General features: G+C 34.6%; 1 protein-coding gene across 34 annotated transcripts in view; it reads left to right on the top strand.

The window, feature by feature from the left end:
• LOC145265536 (cleavage and polyadenylation specificity factor subunit 6-like) overlaps positions 1-14,154 on the top strand; it is a 180,271-nt gene that overhangs the window by 87,842 nt on the left and 78,275 nt on the right. For 20 of the 34 annotated variants that reach the window (XM_080121468.1, XM_080121471.1, XM_080121480.1 and 17 more), the window contains one exon: positions 2,044-2,100. The exons of the other annotated variants lie outside the window; for them this stretch is intronic. In XM_080121468.1, the coding sequence (XP_079977594.1) occupies positions 2,044-2,100 (57 nt within the window). The remainder of the gene's footprint in view (positions 1-2,043; positions 2,101-14,154) is intronic. 34 annotated transcript variants of the gene reach the window in all.

A 14,154-nucleotide genomic window follows, 5' to 3' on the forward strand; every position in this document is an offset into this window, starting at 1 on the left:
TCATTGTACAAATAACATTCAAGATGCGAAGAGTCGGCCGAATGATGCAAATATACTAATTCAAGCAAGTATTTATTATTAGCGCTATGACAACAGAATATTCTTATTGTTTTGACTCTCTGGTATATATCCGACAAAGTTAGACACAGTTAATCAACCGAGAACCACATCACTCTATATAAAAGCATATAAGATATGAACCGATACACAATCGAGAGTCAAAACAATGAAAAGAATATGCTATTGTTCTAGTTCTATTTATCATGTCTATTAATTTAGAGGTAGCCGATAACTGAGGTCTTTATTTGTGTGGAGCAGGCTATTTGGTTTTGGTCAAATTTATTTTGTTTCATCACATGACTCAAAAACTCTGAATTTGTTCTTAATTAGTAATAAATAATAAAAATAAGGTGAGGGAGCTTTTACTCTCACACTCGGAAGTGCTCCTACTGTCATTCATAAGACATTTCACTATCCATTTTGCGATCGAGTTTAGAATGATATTCTCTAAGCAAATGATAGAATACTTGTGAGCTTATTGAAAACTCCTTGTTGTAGAATAACGACAGAATGGTTTTATACACTTGCAATGTATCTACCTATCTGCCGTGCATATATATTGATAAAATAGTGCAAGAAAAGGAAAACGCCATGCTGTCCACCACAAAAAAATTTTTACAAGAGTTGGTGCCAAACATTACCTCGTTTCTACAATAGTAAAGACGCTCTTGAAGGAAGATCAAAGAAATAAGATTTAGGAGTATTATCACATTATAGCAATCTTTAGCCTGATAATCTGTCTGTGGACAAAATTATTTATTTGTTCAGACTAGTTCTATAAGATTAGGCTTTCTGAGGCTACCGGATTTCCTGGCTGAAATGCACTAAATATCGATATGTTTTTTCTTTCCCTTTGCAAATCTCAATCATGTTCTGCAAAGCAAAAAGACAAAACAATTTTTTCTCTACAAAACAACCAAACCAAACACCATGAATAAATATTTGGAGATATAAACAACTGGAAACATAAACATTTTTTCCAAAATTACTTGATTTGGCGTTTGGTGGCTCGAAAAAGAAAGGATTGATATGCCATAATACAAAACAACCAAACTAATCCTAACTGCATGAATAAAATGAAAATAGAAACAAGTTGAAGCATAAATCTTTTTCCTCAAAAATTACTGAATTAAACATTAAATTAACCCAAAAAGGCCTGATATGGTGTAAAAATAAACGGAGCAATAGCAAAAACAAGAAATAAATTTAAGAATGCTAACGTGACATAAGAATGTTTACTAGTGTTGGGACGATTAATTGGAATCGGGAATCAGAACTTTTTAGAGTATCGGAATCGGGAAAATTTGTGCCTATTTTCCGATGCCAAAACGATTCCTTTATCATTTTTTATTTGATTTTGTTCAAAACAAAATCTTCCACTGCTGTAAGTAATAATAAAACAATAAATATTTATTAATTTTAAACGACCTTAAAAACTAAAATCTATAGATCACCCCCACAAGTCTGTTTTTATCTTTTAGAAAATGTATGTGCATTTAACGTGTGCTTTTATGGTAACCAGGGAAAAATAACTTTGTATTTAAATATTTAGAAATTTATAAAGAATTGGAATCGGGAATTTAGTGCGGAATCGGTAATTGTATTGGAATCGTCCCATCACTAATCTTTACCCATCCAATCTGTGGATGAAATTATTTGTTCAGTGGACATTCTCTGTATTTTTATGGCCGTGGAATCTGGTTTTTTCTTTCCTGCTGATTGGCAGATATAATCGGTAAATTCTGATTATGTCTGTCTTGGTCAGTGTTCTATGATGAACAGAGCAGGCAGGACTCACAAAAGTGACATTATGCCGGAAAAGGTAAAAGCTGCATATGCCGCAGAAACCGCAGGTATGTAGACGTGGATACAGTTATTAATTCCTCATTAATCTTCAGCTAAAATGCCTCGTGAACGCAAGTATGGAGCTAGAAACGTTGTTGCCGTATAAATTACCTTCACAGCCTCAATCTCTCTTTGTAGTTGGCCAAATGAGGAAAACAACCAAGAGGGCGTTTGGGACCGTAATGAAATCAATGGGTGAGTGTTAAAACATAATTCCTTGTTGACGGAAGATCATTTCCTTCATGCCACGGTTTGGAACAAACCGACAACTTACGATATTTCTAATACTAACACATGTCCTTCTGTATTTATTATTTGCTTGCTTCAGTTTGGTGCACAGAGCAGAACTGGATAGCAAGAGTAGAACATTTACTAATATTACAGTTATATTTATTTTTTTAATGATACCTTCATAATCTTGTAGTATACTTAACAACTGAGAAATCGGCGAGATATATATATGTTCACATACACAGTAAATAACTAAATGCATTAAGATGTAATTGTTTGTCTACTTGAAAACTTTTAAAGTATGAAAACTGATTGTAAGATATTTCTAAATTTTTTTATCAAAATAAGAAAAAGATCAAAGATGGATACTTTTCCTTTTTCCTTTCATATTTTTTAATTTTTTCATATTTTTTCTTTCATCTTTTCAATTTCTTTCATTTTTCTCTTTCATCTTTTTCTTCTCTTTCATCTTTTTCTTCTCTTTCATCTTTTTCTTCTCTTTCATCTTTTTCTTTTCTTTCATCTTTTTCTTTTCTTTCATCTTTTTTCTTTCATCTTTTTTCTTTCATATTAATTTTCATATTTTTTCTTTCATTTTTCTTTCATTTTTCATTCATATTTTTTCATTCATATTTTTTCTTTCATATATTTTTCTTTCATATATTTTTCTTTCATATATTTTTCTTTCATATATTTTTCTTTCATATATTTTTCTTTCATATTTTTTTCTTTCATATTTTTTTCTTTCATATTTTTTTCTTTCATATTTTTTTCTTTCATATTTTTTCTTTCATATTTTTTCTTTCATATTTTTTCTTTCATATTTTTTCTTTCATATTTTTTCTTTCATATTTTTTCTTTCATATTTTTTTCTTTCATATTTTTTTCTTTCATATTTTTTTCTTTCATATTTTTTTCTTTCATATTTTTTTCTTTCATATTTTTTCTTTCATATTTTTTCTTTCATATTTTTTCTTTCATATATTTTTCTTTCATATATTTTTCTTTCATATATTTTTCTTTCATATATTTTTCTTTCATATTTTTTCTTTCATATTTTTTCTTTCATATTTTTTCTTTCATATTTTTTCTTTCATATTTTTTCTTTCATATTTTTTCTTTCATATTTTTTCTTTCATATTTTTTCTTTCATATTTTTTTCTTTCATATTTTTTTCTTTCATATTTTTTTCTTTCATATTTTTTTCTTTCATATTTTTTTCTTTCATATTTTTTTCTTTCATATTTTTTTCTTTCATATTTTTTTCTTTCATATTTTTTTCTTTCATATTTTTTCTTTCATATTTTTTCTTTCATATTTTTTCTTTCATATTTTTTCTTTCATATTTTTTCTTTCATATTTTTTCTTTCATATTTTTTCTTTCATATTTTTTCTTTCATATTTTTTCTTTCATTTATTTTCTTTCATTTATTTTCTTTCATTTATTTTCTTTCATTTATTTTCTTTCATCTATTTTCTTTCATCTATTTTCTTTCATCTATTTTCTTTCATCTATTTTCTTTCATCTATTTTCTTTCATCTATTTTCTTTCATCTATTATTTTCTTTCATCTATTATTTTCTTTCATCTATTATTTTCTTTCATCTATTATTTTCTTTCATCTATTATTTTCTTTCATCTATTATTTTCTTTCATCTATTATTTTCTTTCATCTATTATTTTCTTTCATCTATTATTTTCTTTCATCTATTATTTTCTTTCATCTATTATTTTCTTTCATCTATTATTTTCTTTCATCTATTATTTTCTTTCATCTTTTATTTTCTTTCATCTTTTATTTTCTTTCATCTTTTTTTTTTCTTTGGTGGTACCAGATCAGGCTGTCTGAAGATATTGACTTACTGAGATCAAATGCCCCTAACATTGATGCTTTTTGTTTGTCTACTTCCTTTTTCAAAACTTAATTATGTTCTACAAAATCAAAAACAACAACCCACCTTTTTTGCCTTTTCATTTCCCCTTTCTCTTTCTATCTCTCCCACTTCCTGACTGGTTTCCTAACTTAAAATTTTACCAAACTTTAATACTATAACTTTTTTCCTCTCCCATTACAAAACTCATTCACGTTCTGTAGGGCAGGGAACAGGAACGATAAAATCCACTATAAAACCAGACTACAAAGAGCTTGAAGAATAAAAAAACTTCTACAAAATAACTGTATGCAACATGAATACTATCTCCAAAATGATTGGGTCCAGCATTAAATAACCAGAAAGGGTTGATATGCCATAAAACAACCAAGCCAAACCATTTTTTTTCTTTTTCCATCTTTTTCTTTCTTTTTTTCTTTTTCGTTTAATTTTTTTGTTTTTCCCTTTTTTCTGCTTTTTTCCTCACTTTCTTTTTTCCCCCTCCTCGTTTCCTTCCCCCCCTCATTTCTTTTTCTCTCCTCGTTCCCCCCCCCTCATTTCTTTTTTCTCTTCTCGTTTCCCCCCCCCCTCATTTCTTTTTCTCTCCTCGTTTCTTCCCCCCCCCTCATTTCTTTTTCTCTCCTCGTTTCTTCCCCCCCCCCCGTTTCCTTTTTTTGTCCTCTTGTCCCCCCGTTTCCTTTTTTGTCCTCTTGTCCCCCCGTTTCCTTTTTTGTCCTCTTGTCCCCCCGTTTCCTTTTTTGTCCTCTTGTCCCCCCGTTTCCTTTTTTGTCCTCTTGTCCCCCCGTTTCCTTTTTTGTCCTCTTGTCCCCCCGTTTCCTTTTTTGTCCTCTTGTCCCCCCGTTTCCTTTTTTGTCCTCTTGTCCCCCCGTTTCCTTTTTTGTCCTCTTGTCCCCCCGTTTCCTTTTTTGTCCTCTTGTCCCCCCGTTTCCTTTTTTGTCCTCTGTCCCCCCGTTTCCTTTTTTGTCCTCTGTCCCCCCGTTTCCTTTTTTGTCCTCTGTCCCCCCATTTCCTTTTTTGTCCTCTGTCCCCCCATTTCCTTTTTTGTCCTCTTGTCCCCCCGTTTCCTTTTTTTACCCCCCTGTTTCATTTTTTTCCCCTTTGTTTCCTTTTTACCCCTCCCCCTTGTTTCCTTCCCCTGTTTCTTTTTTACCCCTCCCCCTTGTTTCCTTCCCCTGTTTCTTTTTTGCCTCCCTTCCCCCCCCCCCCCGGTTTCTTTTTTTACCCCCCTTGTTTCCTTTTTTACCCCCTTGTTTCCTTTTTTACCCCCTTGTTTCCTTTTTTACCCCCTTGTTTCCTTTTTTTACCCACATTGTTTCCTTTTTTACCCTCCTTGTTTCCTTCCCCCCCTGTTTCCTTTTTTTTACCCCCTTGTTTCCTTTTTTACCACCTTGTTTCCTTCCCCCCCCTGTTTCCTTCCCCCCCTGTTTCCTTTCCTTTGTTTCTTTTACCTCCCTCCCCTTGTTTCCTTTCCTTTGTTTCTTTTACCTCCCTCCCCTTGTTTCCTTTTTTACTCCCCTTGTTTCCTTTTTTACTCCCCTTGTTTCCTTTTTTACTCCCCTTGTTTCCTTTTTTACTCCCCTTGTTTCCTTTTTTACTCCCCTTGTTTCCTTTTTTACTCCCCTTGTTTCCTTTTTTTACTCCCCTTGTTTCCTTTTTTTACTCCCCTTGTTTCCTTTTTTTACTCCCCTTGTTTCCTTTTTTTACTCCCATGTTTCCTTTTTTTACTCCCATGTTTCCTTTTTTTACTCCCATGTTTCCTTTTTTTACTCCCTCGTTTCCTTTTTTTACTCCCTCGTTTCCTTTTTTTACTCCCTCGTTTCCTTTTTTTACTCCCTCGTTTCCTTTTTTTACTCCCTCGTTTCCTTTTTTTACTCCCTCGTTTCCTTTTTTTACTCCCTCGTTTCCTTTTTTTACCTCCCTCGTTTCCTTTTTTTACCTCCCTCGTTTCCTTTTTTTACCTCCCTCGTTTCCTTTTTTTACCTCCCTCGTTTCCTTTTTTTACCTCCCTCGTTTCCTTTTTTTACCTCCCTCGTTTCCTTTTTTTACCTCCCTCGTTTCCTTTTTTTACCTCCCTCGTTTCCTTTTTTTACCTCCCTCGTTTCCTTTTTTTACCTCCCTCGTTTCCTTTTTTTACCTCCCTCGTTTCCTTTTTTTACCTCCCTCGTTTCCTTTTTTTACCTCCCTCGTTTCCTTTTTTTACCTCCCTCGTTTCCTTTTTTTACCTCCCTCGTTTCCTTTTTTTACCTCCCTCGTTTCCTTTTTTTACCTCCCTCGTTTCCTTTCTTTTACCTCCCTCGTTTCCTTTCTTTTTACCCCCGTTTCCTTCCTCCGTTCCCCCCACCCCCTTGTTTCCTTTCTTTTAACCCAGCCTTGTTTCCCTTTCTCCTTTTTCTTTTTTCAGTGTATCACATTTGGATAATTTCAGTCCAAGAAAATAGTTTATAAAAAAAAACACCTACGACTAACTTAGTGCAGTACAGGAAGGGTTCAACAAAATCTAAGACAAAAACAGTTTCAGAACATTTTAAGTATACAGGTCGTCACAAAGTTAAATGTTAATACATTTAAGTTATTTTTTGTGTATGTGTGTGTGTATATATATATATATATATATATATATACATAGAGAGAGAGAGAGGGTAAAGATTAATAATTGTAGATTATGAATCAGAAACAAAACAAAATTGATTTTGTTTCTCCTTTTGAAACTGATTCATAATTTATAATTATTAATATAGCTCTAGGATAAATATATCTATTGAGCTTATTATATATCTACAGTACTATGAGCACTATTCTTTTAAAGTATTAATACATTAAAATAAACTTTGCTCTTCTAGACTTCTGGTCTAATTCCCTTCATAAATTATATATATATATTATAATTTCTCAGATATTAATTATTCTACAAGATACTTCATTTCAGACAACTGTGGCGAAATAGGCTATGACACACACTGATAACTTGGGTGTGCTAATTTTTAATACGGTCAAGTCCCATAGCATCATTTTAACTTGTAGGGATGTTGACAACCTTCACGTTGTCCCTCTTGTAAATACCTGCTACTAGAAAGGATCAGAGAAATGGATGCCAACGATAGAATCAAGCTAGTCAAAAAAAAAAAAATTTTACCTAATACTAATTCCGACGAATTTATTATTATTATTGTAAATCATAATCAAGTGAATTAGTAACGTCACACGCTTAGCATTTCTCTGAATGGTCACAATTTGTATCCGGACTGATATGAGAGTGTAGTATCTGTTCTGATGCTTCACTAAAGTTATTGGTCTCTGGTCAATGTAGGGGAAACCCTTCGTACTGAGACAATTACTATTTATTTGGACATTGTCAGAGTGCCCCCTTTTGAGGGAGCTGGTTTTTCCCCATATTAAAAAAAACGACCTTGTGTCTGATTTGCTTTTGTGAGGAAACAAATACCTTTATGGCCTTCGGGCCAAGATCAAAGTGTAGTATCTGTTCTGATACTCCACTTCACTTTTTTGGTCTCAGTTAGTGGAGGAGAAATCCTTCATGACTGATACATTTTTTTATTTTTGTTACTCACCGGAGTGCCCCTTTTTTAGGAGCCCCTCCCCCACATTAAAAACCAATTTTGTGTCTAACTCTGCCCTCATGAGGAGATAAGTAAACAAAACAAATATTTGAATCAGTTTGTTTCATTCTACGTCAGTTGAAGTTCTCAAAAATCAAGGGGGGGGGCTTCCGGGGGGGGGTCACTTACTCTCTATATGAGATACATAATGGAATATTCAAATATCTATACATTTCATGTTAAGAAATCAAATGCCTTTTCACTATGAAGAAAGTCGTTTTATTGGTCAGAATTTATTCGACTGTCACACGGCTGGAAATAGATTTTCTATATGAAATGAAGTCACTTTCAATATATTTTGAGACTTGATTTTTTTCATTTTCCGTTAGAACTATATGACTCCTGACTTATTGGGTCAGTATTAGCACGTTCGTATATTTAGAGCACTTCATCGTGAAGGTAAATAGATGTTTTAAAGGTACATTTATTTAATGCTGGTTTATGGGACATGAATTTTTAAAAATTTGTATAAATATTTACATGATTTCCTTTTTGTATATAATTTTTATTTTCACGTGTTTCATATTACTAACAAAATAATTTGATGATATTCGTTTCAATTAATATAGAGTATTCGCTTTTTTCTTTCTTTCCTGCCTGTAACATCCCCCCCTTTCTTTATCCTCTTCATTTCCTTTCCCCATTTCCACCTCTTTCCCTCCATTTCTCCTGTTATCTCTTTCGCCCTCTTCCCTTCCTCCCATGCTCCCCTTTTCTCCTTTTTCTCCCCTCCTCTTTCTTCCTTTCTCTTTCCTTTCTTCCTTTCTCTCTGCCTTTTTCTTTTCTCCCCCTCTTTATCCTTTCCCCTTCTCCCCTCCTAACCCTTTTCTCTTCTCCCCCTTTTTATCCCTTCTCTCCCTTTCTACTCATTCTCCCCTTTTTACCCCCTTTCTTCCCCTTTCTCACTTTCCTTTCTCCCCCTTCTCTCCTTTCTCCCTCTTTCTTCCCCCTTCTCTCCTTTCTCCCTCTTTCTTCCCCCTTCTCTCCTTTCTCCCTCTTTCTTCCCCCTTCTCTCCCCTTCTCTCCTTTCTCCCTCTTCTCTCCTTTCTCCCTCTTTCTTCCCCCTTCTCTCCTTTCTCCCTCTTTCTTCCCCCTTCTCTCCTTTCCCCTTCTCTCCTTTCTCCCTCTTTCTTCCCCCTTCTCTCCTTTCTCCCTCTTTCTTCCCCCTTCTCTCCTTTCTCCCTCTTTCTTCCCCCTTCTCTCCTTTCTCCCTCTTTCTTCCCCCTTCTCTCCTTTCTCCCTCTTTCTTCCCCCTTCTCTCCTTTCTCCCTCTTTCTTCCCCCTTCTCTCCTTTCTCCCTCTTTCTTCCCCCTTCTCTCCTTTCTCCCTCTTTCTTTCCCCTTCTCTCCTTTCTCCCTCTTTCTTCCCCCTTCTCTCCTTTCTCCCTCTTTCTTCCCCCTTCTCTCCTTTCTCCCTCTTTCTTCCCTCTTCTCTTCCTCTCCTCTTCCCTTCCCCTTTTCCCTTTTTCTTTTTTTCCTCCTCATCATCAACAGCAGCCTGATTAAGCTGCAGCTGATTTTTAAGTCCACACATTTTTAATATTTTTTTCCCTTTTTATTTATTTTTTATTTTTTATTAGCTGGGGATGGGGCATCTTGCTGAATGCCAGACATTCACCAGCAATCTCATACATTCCAACTGAGAGATCATTTAAAATTTTAACTGATTCTTTAAGTGCAATTGTTTATATCTCTCTTGCACTTGGTTTGCCGGGTATATTTGACAGGTATCTTTTTTTTTTTTTTTTTTTTTTTTTTTTTAAATATTCTTCAATAAAAAAAAAAACAAACAAAAGTTATTTCCGTTGATAATTTTAATTTTTCTGGTCGTAATTGAAAAATGTTGCCATTTTCCTAGTTGTCCACACAGGATTATATAATTTTAAATAAAACTGCAGCAAAATGCATTATATTTTAGATTACTGTATTTATTTTGGATGTTACAAATGCAAAGGATAAAGTGCTAAGTGATGGTCTTCTAGAGATCGAAGGTTCAGTTTACAGTAGTGGCAATACTATGAGAATAATGAAGAATAAGTTAAGACTTCCTTCCACCCAATCCTGAGTAATATATCCTCATGGGTTAAATAAAGGCTTCAGCTTGAAATTCCATACAATTCAGCATAAATACTCCTTAGTTTGATAAGACATACCTGAAAAAGGTCAGAGGTTACATTGGCCAAAACGTCTAAGATGTGAATAATAGTCTGAATAATCCAAATTATCAATCGTCATTTTTAAAAATTCCGAAACACAATAACATGGTATAACAATAAAACATTTGGTACTTGTGCATTTTTGGTAACGTGCTGAAATAATGTTATTATTTTGAAAGCCATTCTTAACATGGGGAGAGGAAGGTGTTTTGTAACTATTCTGTGCTTCCACCTTACAATTTAATAAAAAAAACAATATTGTGAAACTTGAATTTAACCAGAAAACAACTTTAAAAATAGTGTGGTATCAAAAAAATGCATAAACACCATAATTTCTTTGAATTAGTATTTCTCGGGTGGAGAAAAATAATTCAGAGTACTTCTCCAGTTTACGGATCATGCTGAAATAATTTTAGAAACCCATCTTAACATGGGTGGGGAAGGAATTTATGTATTCTCTTTCCTAACAATTTAAACGATAAAACATTTCAGTTTGATTTATCGATTAAAGATGCGAGTTGTTTAAATTTAATGGATTTCGGCTATTTTTTTTGTCCTTTGAATCCAGAAAATACTCACTTCTGCTTAAATGTCTACAAAGCTACTATTCGTTCATTCATGGAGTATGATTGCAACACCATGGCTGGTATATTTATCACTAATCTGTTACCTTCTAGACAGGGTCCAAAAAAGAGTCTCCAATCTAATAGGTCTCACATTATCAATCAAGCTCCAGCTCCTGTCCCATCATCGCAATGTTGCATCCCAGTGCCTGTTTTATGGACTGTGCTCTGATGAACTGGTTTCATTTGTACTCCCTTGACATAGATATTCCCGACTAACCTGTCTAGCAGCAATGTCCCACCCCATTACTGTAGAAGTCTTTAGATGCCAGAAAGTCTTCTGCTCTGATAGCTTCTTTCCTATTAGCCTTTGGAATTCCCTTCCTGCTTCCTTGACTGTGTAACAGAGAGCGGATGCATGTATAGAAACACATACAAAATAATATCACTATAAAGAGATGACCATTTATGCATGACAGGAGAATGAGGAAATAAATGTTGTTACAATAAAAGGAGTCTAGTTATTACTTGTCCTACATTCCTTGTGGCATAGACTGCATATGTGTCAGACCCGTGTGTATACATGTACTATGTTAAAACTGTACTAACCTGCAGAAGTTTAAATGTAATGTGAACAAACATCTCTCTCATCTCCTTACATAGTCTCCTGTAGATATGGTCCCAAATATTAACCCCTTAAATCCAAGTGGCAATATGCCCTGTTTAGGGTAAACAAAAGTAAAAAAGCAATAACTAGAGCCTCTCATACATGTAAGTTGTTAGCATTTTGATGCATATACACTTTTTTTTTTTTAAATATATTTGAGGAAAGGCTTATGTTTCACTCCTATGACAGTTCTCGCTGAAAACTGAACATGTTAACTTTACCGTGAGATGATTTTTGTTTCATAAAATTATGACTTCCTGTTTCTTTTCTTCCACATATGCACTATCTTTCTCTAATTTTGATTTTCCTAATTGTTAAAATTGATTGGAATTGTTAGGAAGAAATGTTTTTTTTTTTTTTTTACTATTACGAATTCCGTTATTATTAATGCAAACAGAAAATAATAACACATTCGTGAGTTCATAACAAAAACAAAATAAGACATTCATAAAATACAATGAACATTAAAACACGTAGGCCCTGGGTTCGGTATACCTCGCTGAAATAAAAATATGGGGAGACTCTTTCGAAACCAGAAATATACAATAGACAACGAACAGCGTATGAAAATAACAGAAAACACGACATGCAATGGTAATATTTTCAAAATTAAATTTTATTAGCAAACACTAAACTTCGATAAGGTAGGAGTAATGAGGTTAAGTAGAAAAAAAAATAAATAAAGAAATAGATTACAAGTGTGTGGAAGGGGGGGGGTGTCTTTATCTACTATTCGAAGATGCCAACGAGAAATATATCAAAACAAAAAGTGTATCTTTAGTGCAAACAAATGATGGCAAAATGAATTCAATGTCTTAATATACGAGAGAGGGAAATATTCGCGGAGATGACTTACTGAGTTTATTCTTTTTTTTAACTTTTCTTTCTTTTTGTTCCAAGCCGTTGGTCAAAATGTCTGTAATATCCTCCCTCCGGATTAAGACGCATGTATGTAAAGTTCACCGTTTATCACCGTCAACGTCGCATACTTTCGCTGTTGGTATAGAGTTTCTCCCAGACGTTATCTCCTTTCGCTGTTGACGAAGGGGTGTGGGGTCGATACCTCCTATCTCGACGGCATCGCTGCCTCTGTCGCTGGGGAGGGACTTTCGCACATCCATCTAGCAGCACAGCCAGCGGCGACTGTTGTACCAAAAAGGCCTCTTCTCTTTTTTTTCTTTGTCTCTCTCTCTCTCTCTCTCCCTTTTCTCAGTATTTTTCTTAGCCCCTTTCTTTCCTTTATTCTTTGTTGCCTAGCAACCCACACAAGTCGATGGGTTTCTGGTCAAATGACCCGGTCATTTCGCTAGCTTGCGTTTCAAAAGGCTTTTCTCACCTCTCTTTCCTATACTCACTGCCTCTTTCTCTCTCTTTTTAGGTTTAGCCTCTCCATCTTTTTTCCTATACTCTCTTTTTCTCTCTCTCTTTTATTTGCCTCGGTGATAAGATAAAATAAAATAACAAAAACGATACATTTTTTGTTGGCCCGAAATTAAATATTTCGACTTTTAATTAATGACGTAATCCAAGTCATGGATTACGTCACATCATCCCACCAGAAAAAATGAAAAAACGTGGTATAACGCAGTTTTTCATAAGTTTGGGGCAAGTGGCACAGGCAATTATCACAATCCTCGTGGTTTTCACCGCCTTAAAAAACGCTAACTTGAGTGGCAGTGCCTCCAAGTATTTATCTGACGAATGGCCTTTATACCAATTTTCATATCGACGTAAATTATCTCGCTTAGCGTTATTCTTATAACTGTCACCGTCTTCATCATTTCTGTTGCTTGGTATTTCTTTATTAATATTACGGACATAGTTGCCGTCATTATTCTCTTCCCCGTCATCCTCACTATCATCGTATACGACATCTTCGTTTCTCATCTTATCTTCATGATCATTACTGTCCTTGACAAACTCATCATTATTACTGTCTCCATCGTTGCTATCTTTCTCTTTCGAGTCACTAATTGAAACTTCCTCCGCTGCTATGACTATTTTCTCGTATGTTCCATCTCCGTCACATAGTTTATTCTCGCAAATAACATTATTTGCACCTTCATCATTCAGTGTATCTTTATCACCGTCAACATTATCATCGTCGTCCTCGCTACTACTATCGTCGTTTACGTGAACTTCACCAACCTTTTTTCCAACACAGGAAAGTTTAGTCTCACTGGCTTCCTCATGAATTTCTCCCACTCAGATATTCTTTTACTACCGCCGTCCTCATAATCAGTATCATCTATCTTATAACTGTCGTCCTCCTTGTATTTTGATATATTATCGTGGTCCTTATCACCTTTATCGTCTAATTTCTCCTTACTGTCGTTTTTAGCTTTTTCTTTAAAATTATTCCCACTAATATCACCGTCTCTGTAGTTTATTTTGTTTATTCCGTCCTCACTATTATTTAATCTATTCGGACAATTGTCATTCTTCATTTCGGTAACTATGCCTGGATGAACTTCCATATCCGTTTCACTCATCTTTGCATGTACCTTAGGCTCGGTATTACATTCGTGGGATTCCTGACTTAGGTGACGTTAAGATAGTACTTGTTGGCCTTAATTTAACTGGGTTAGGATAAACTAGTTGGGGTGGGAAATTCGTAGAACTATTTGTGAACATGGCTACTGCGCCAATATGTTCGTCTATTATCTCCTTTACCTCTTTGATACTCGTCGCTTGCCTTATTTTAATATTAGTCTTTTCAGTCTCTGTATGAATCTTTTCTTTGGCTGTCGGTACCAATTTTAACGTGGCTCTATTGAATACTTTATTTTCCACTAAGTGTATTGTTACAATTCGTTCCAACTGCGTCTTCCTCATACTGGGTGCGACAGCTAGGTTATAACGTTTTCCTATGACTATAATATTGTCCTTTTTCAAGCTACGTAGTCCTTCGAATGTGGGAGATTCTATGGAGCTATCTACTCCTGTCATAACGTTTTTATTTCGGTTTTTAAGATATTCTTCTACTATAGGGATTAATTTTGCTCTACGAAGAGCGGGTCTAACACTTAGTCCATAATGTCTTCCTATCGTCACAATGTAATCCTTTGGTAATTTTTGAAGGCATTTGCACGAAGGCGACTTTAAAACCCTAGGCATTTTTGTA

This window comes from Euprymna scolopes, chromosome 40, assembly GCF_053919585.1.
Source record: "Euprymna scolopes isolate OS-2025 chromosome 40, ASM5391958v1, whole genome shotgun sequence".
NCBI lineage: Eukaryota > Metazoa > Mollusca > Cephalopoda > Sepiida > Sepiolidae > Euprymna > Euprymna scolopes.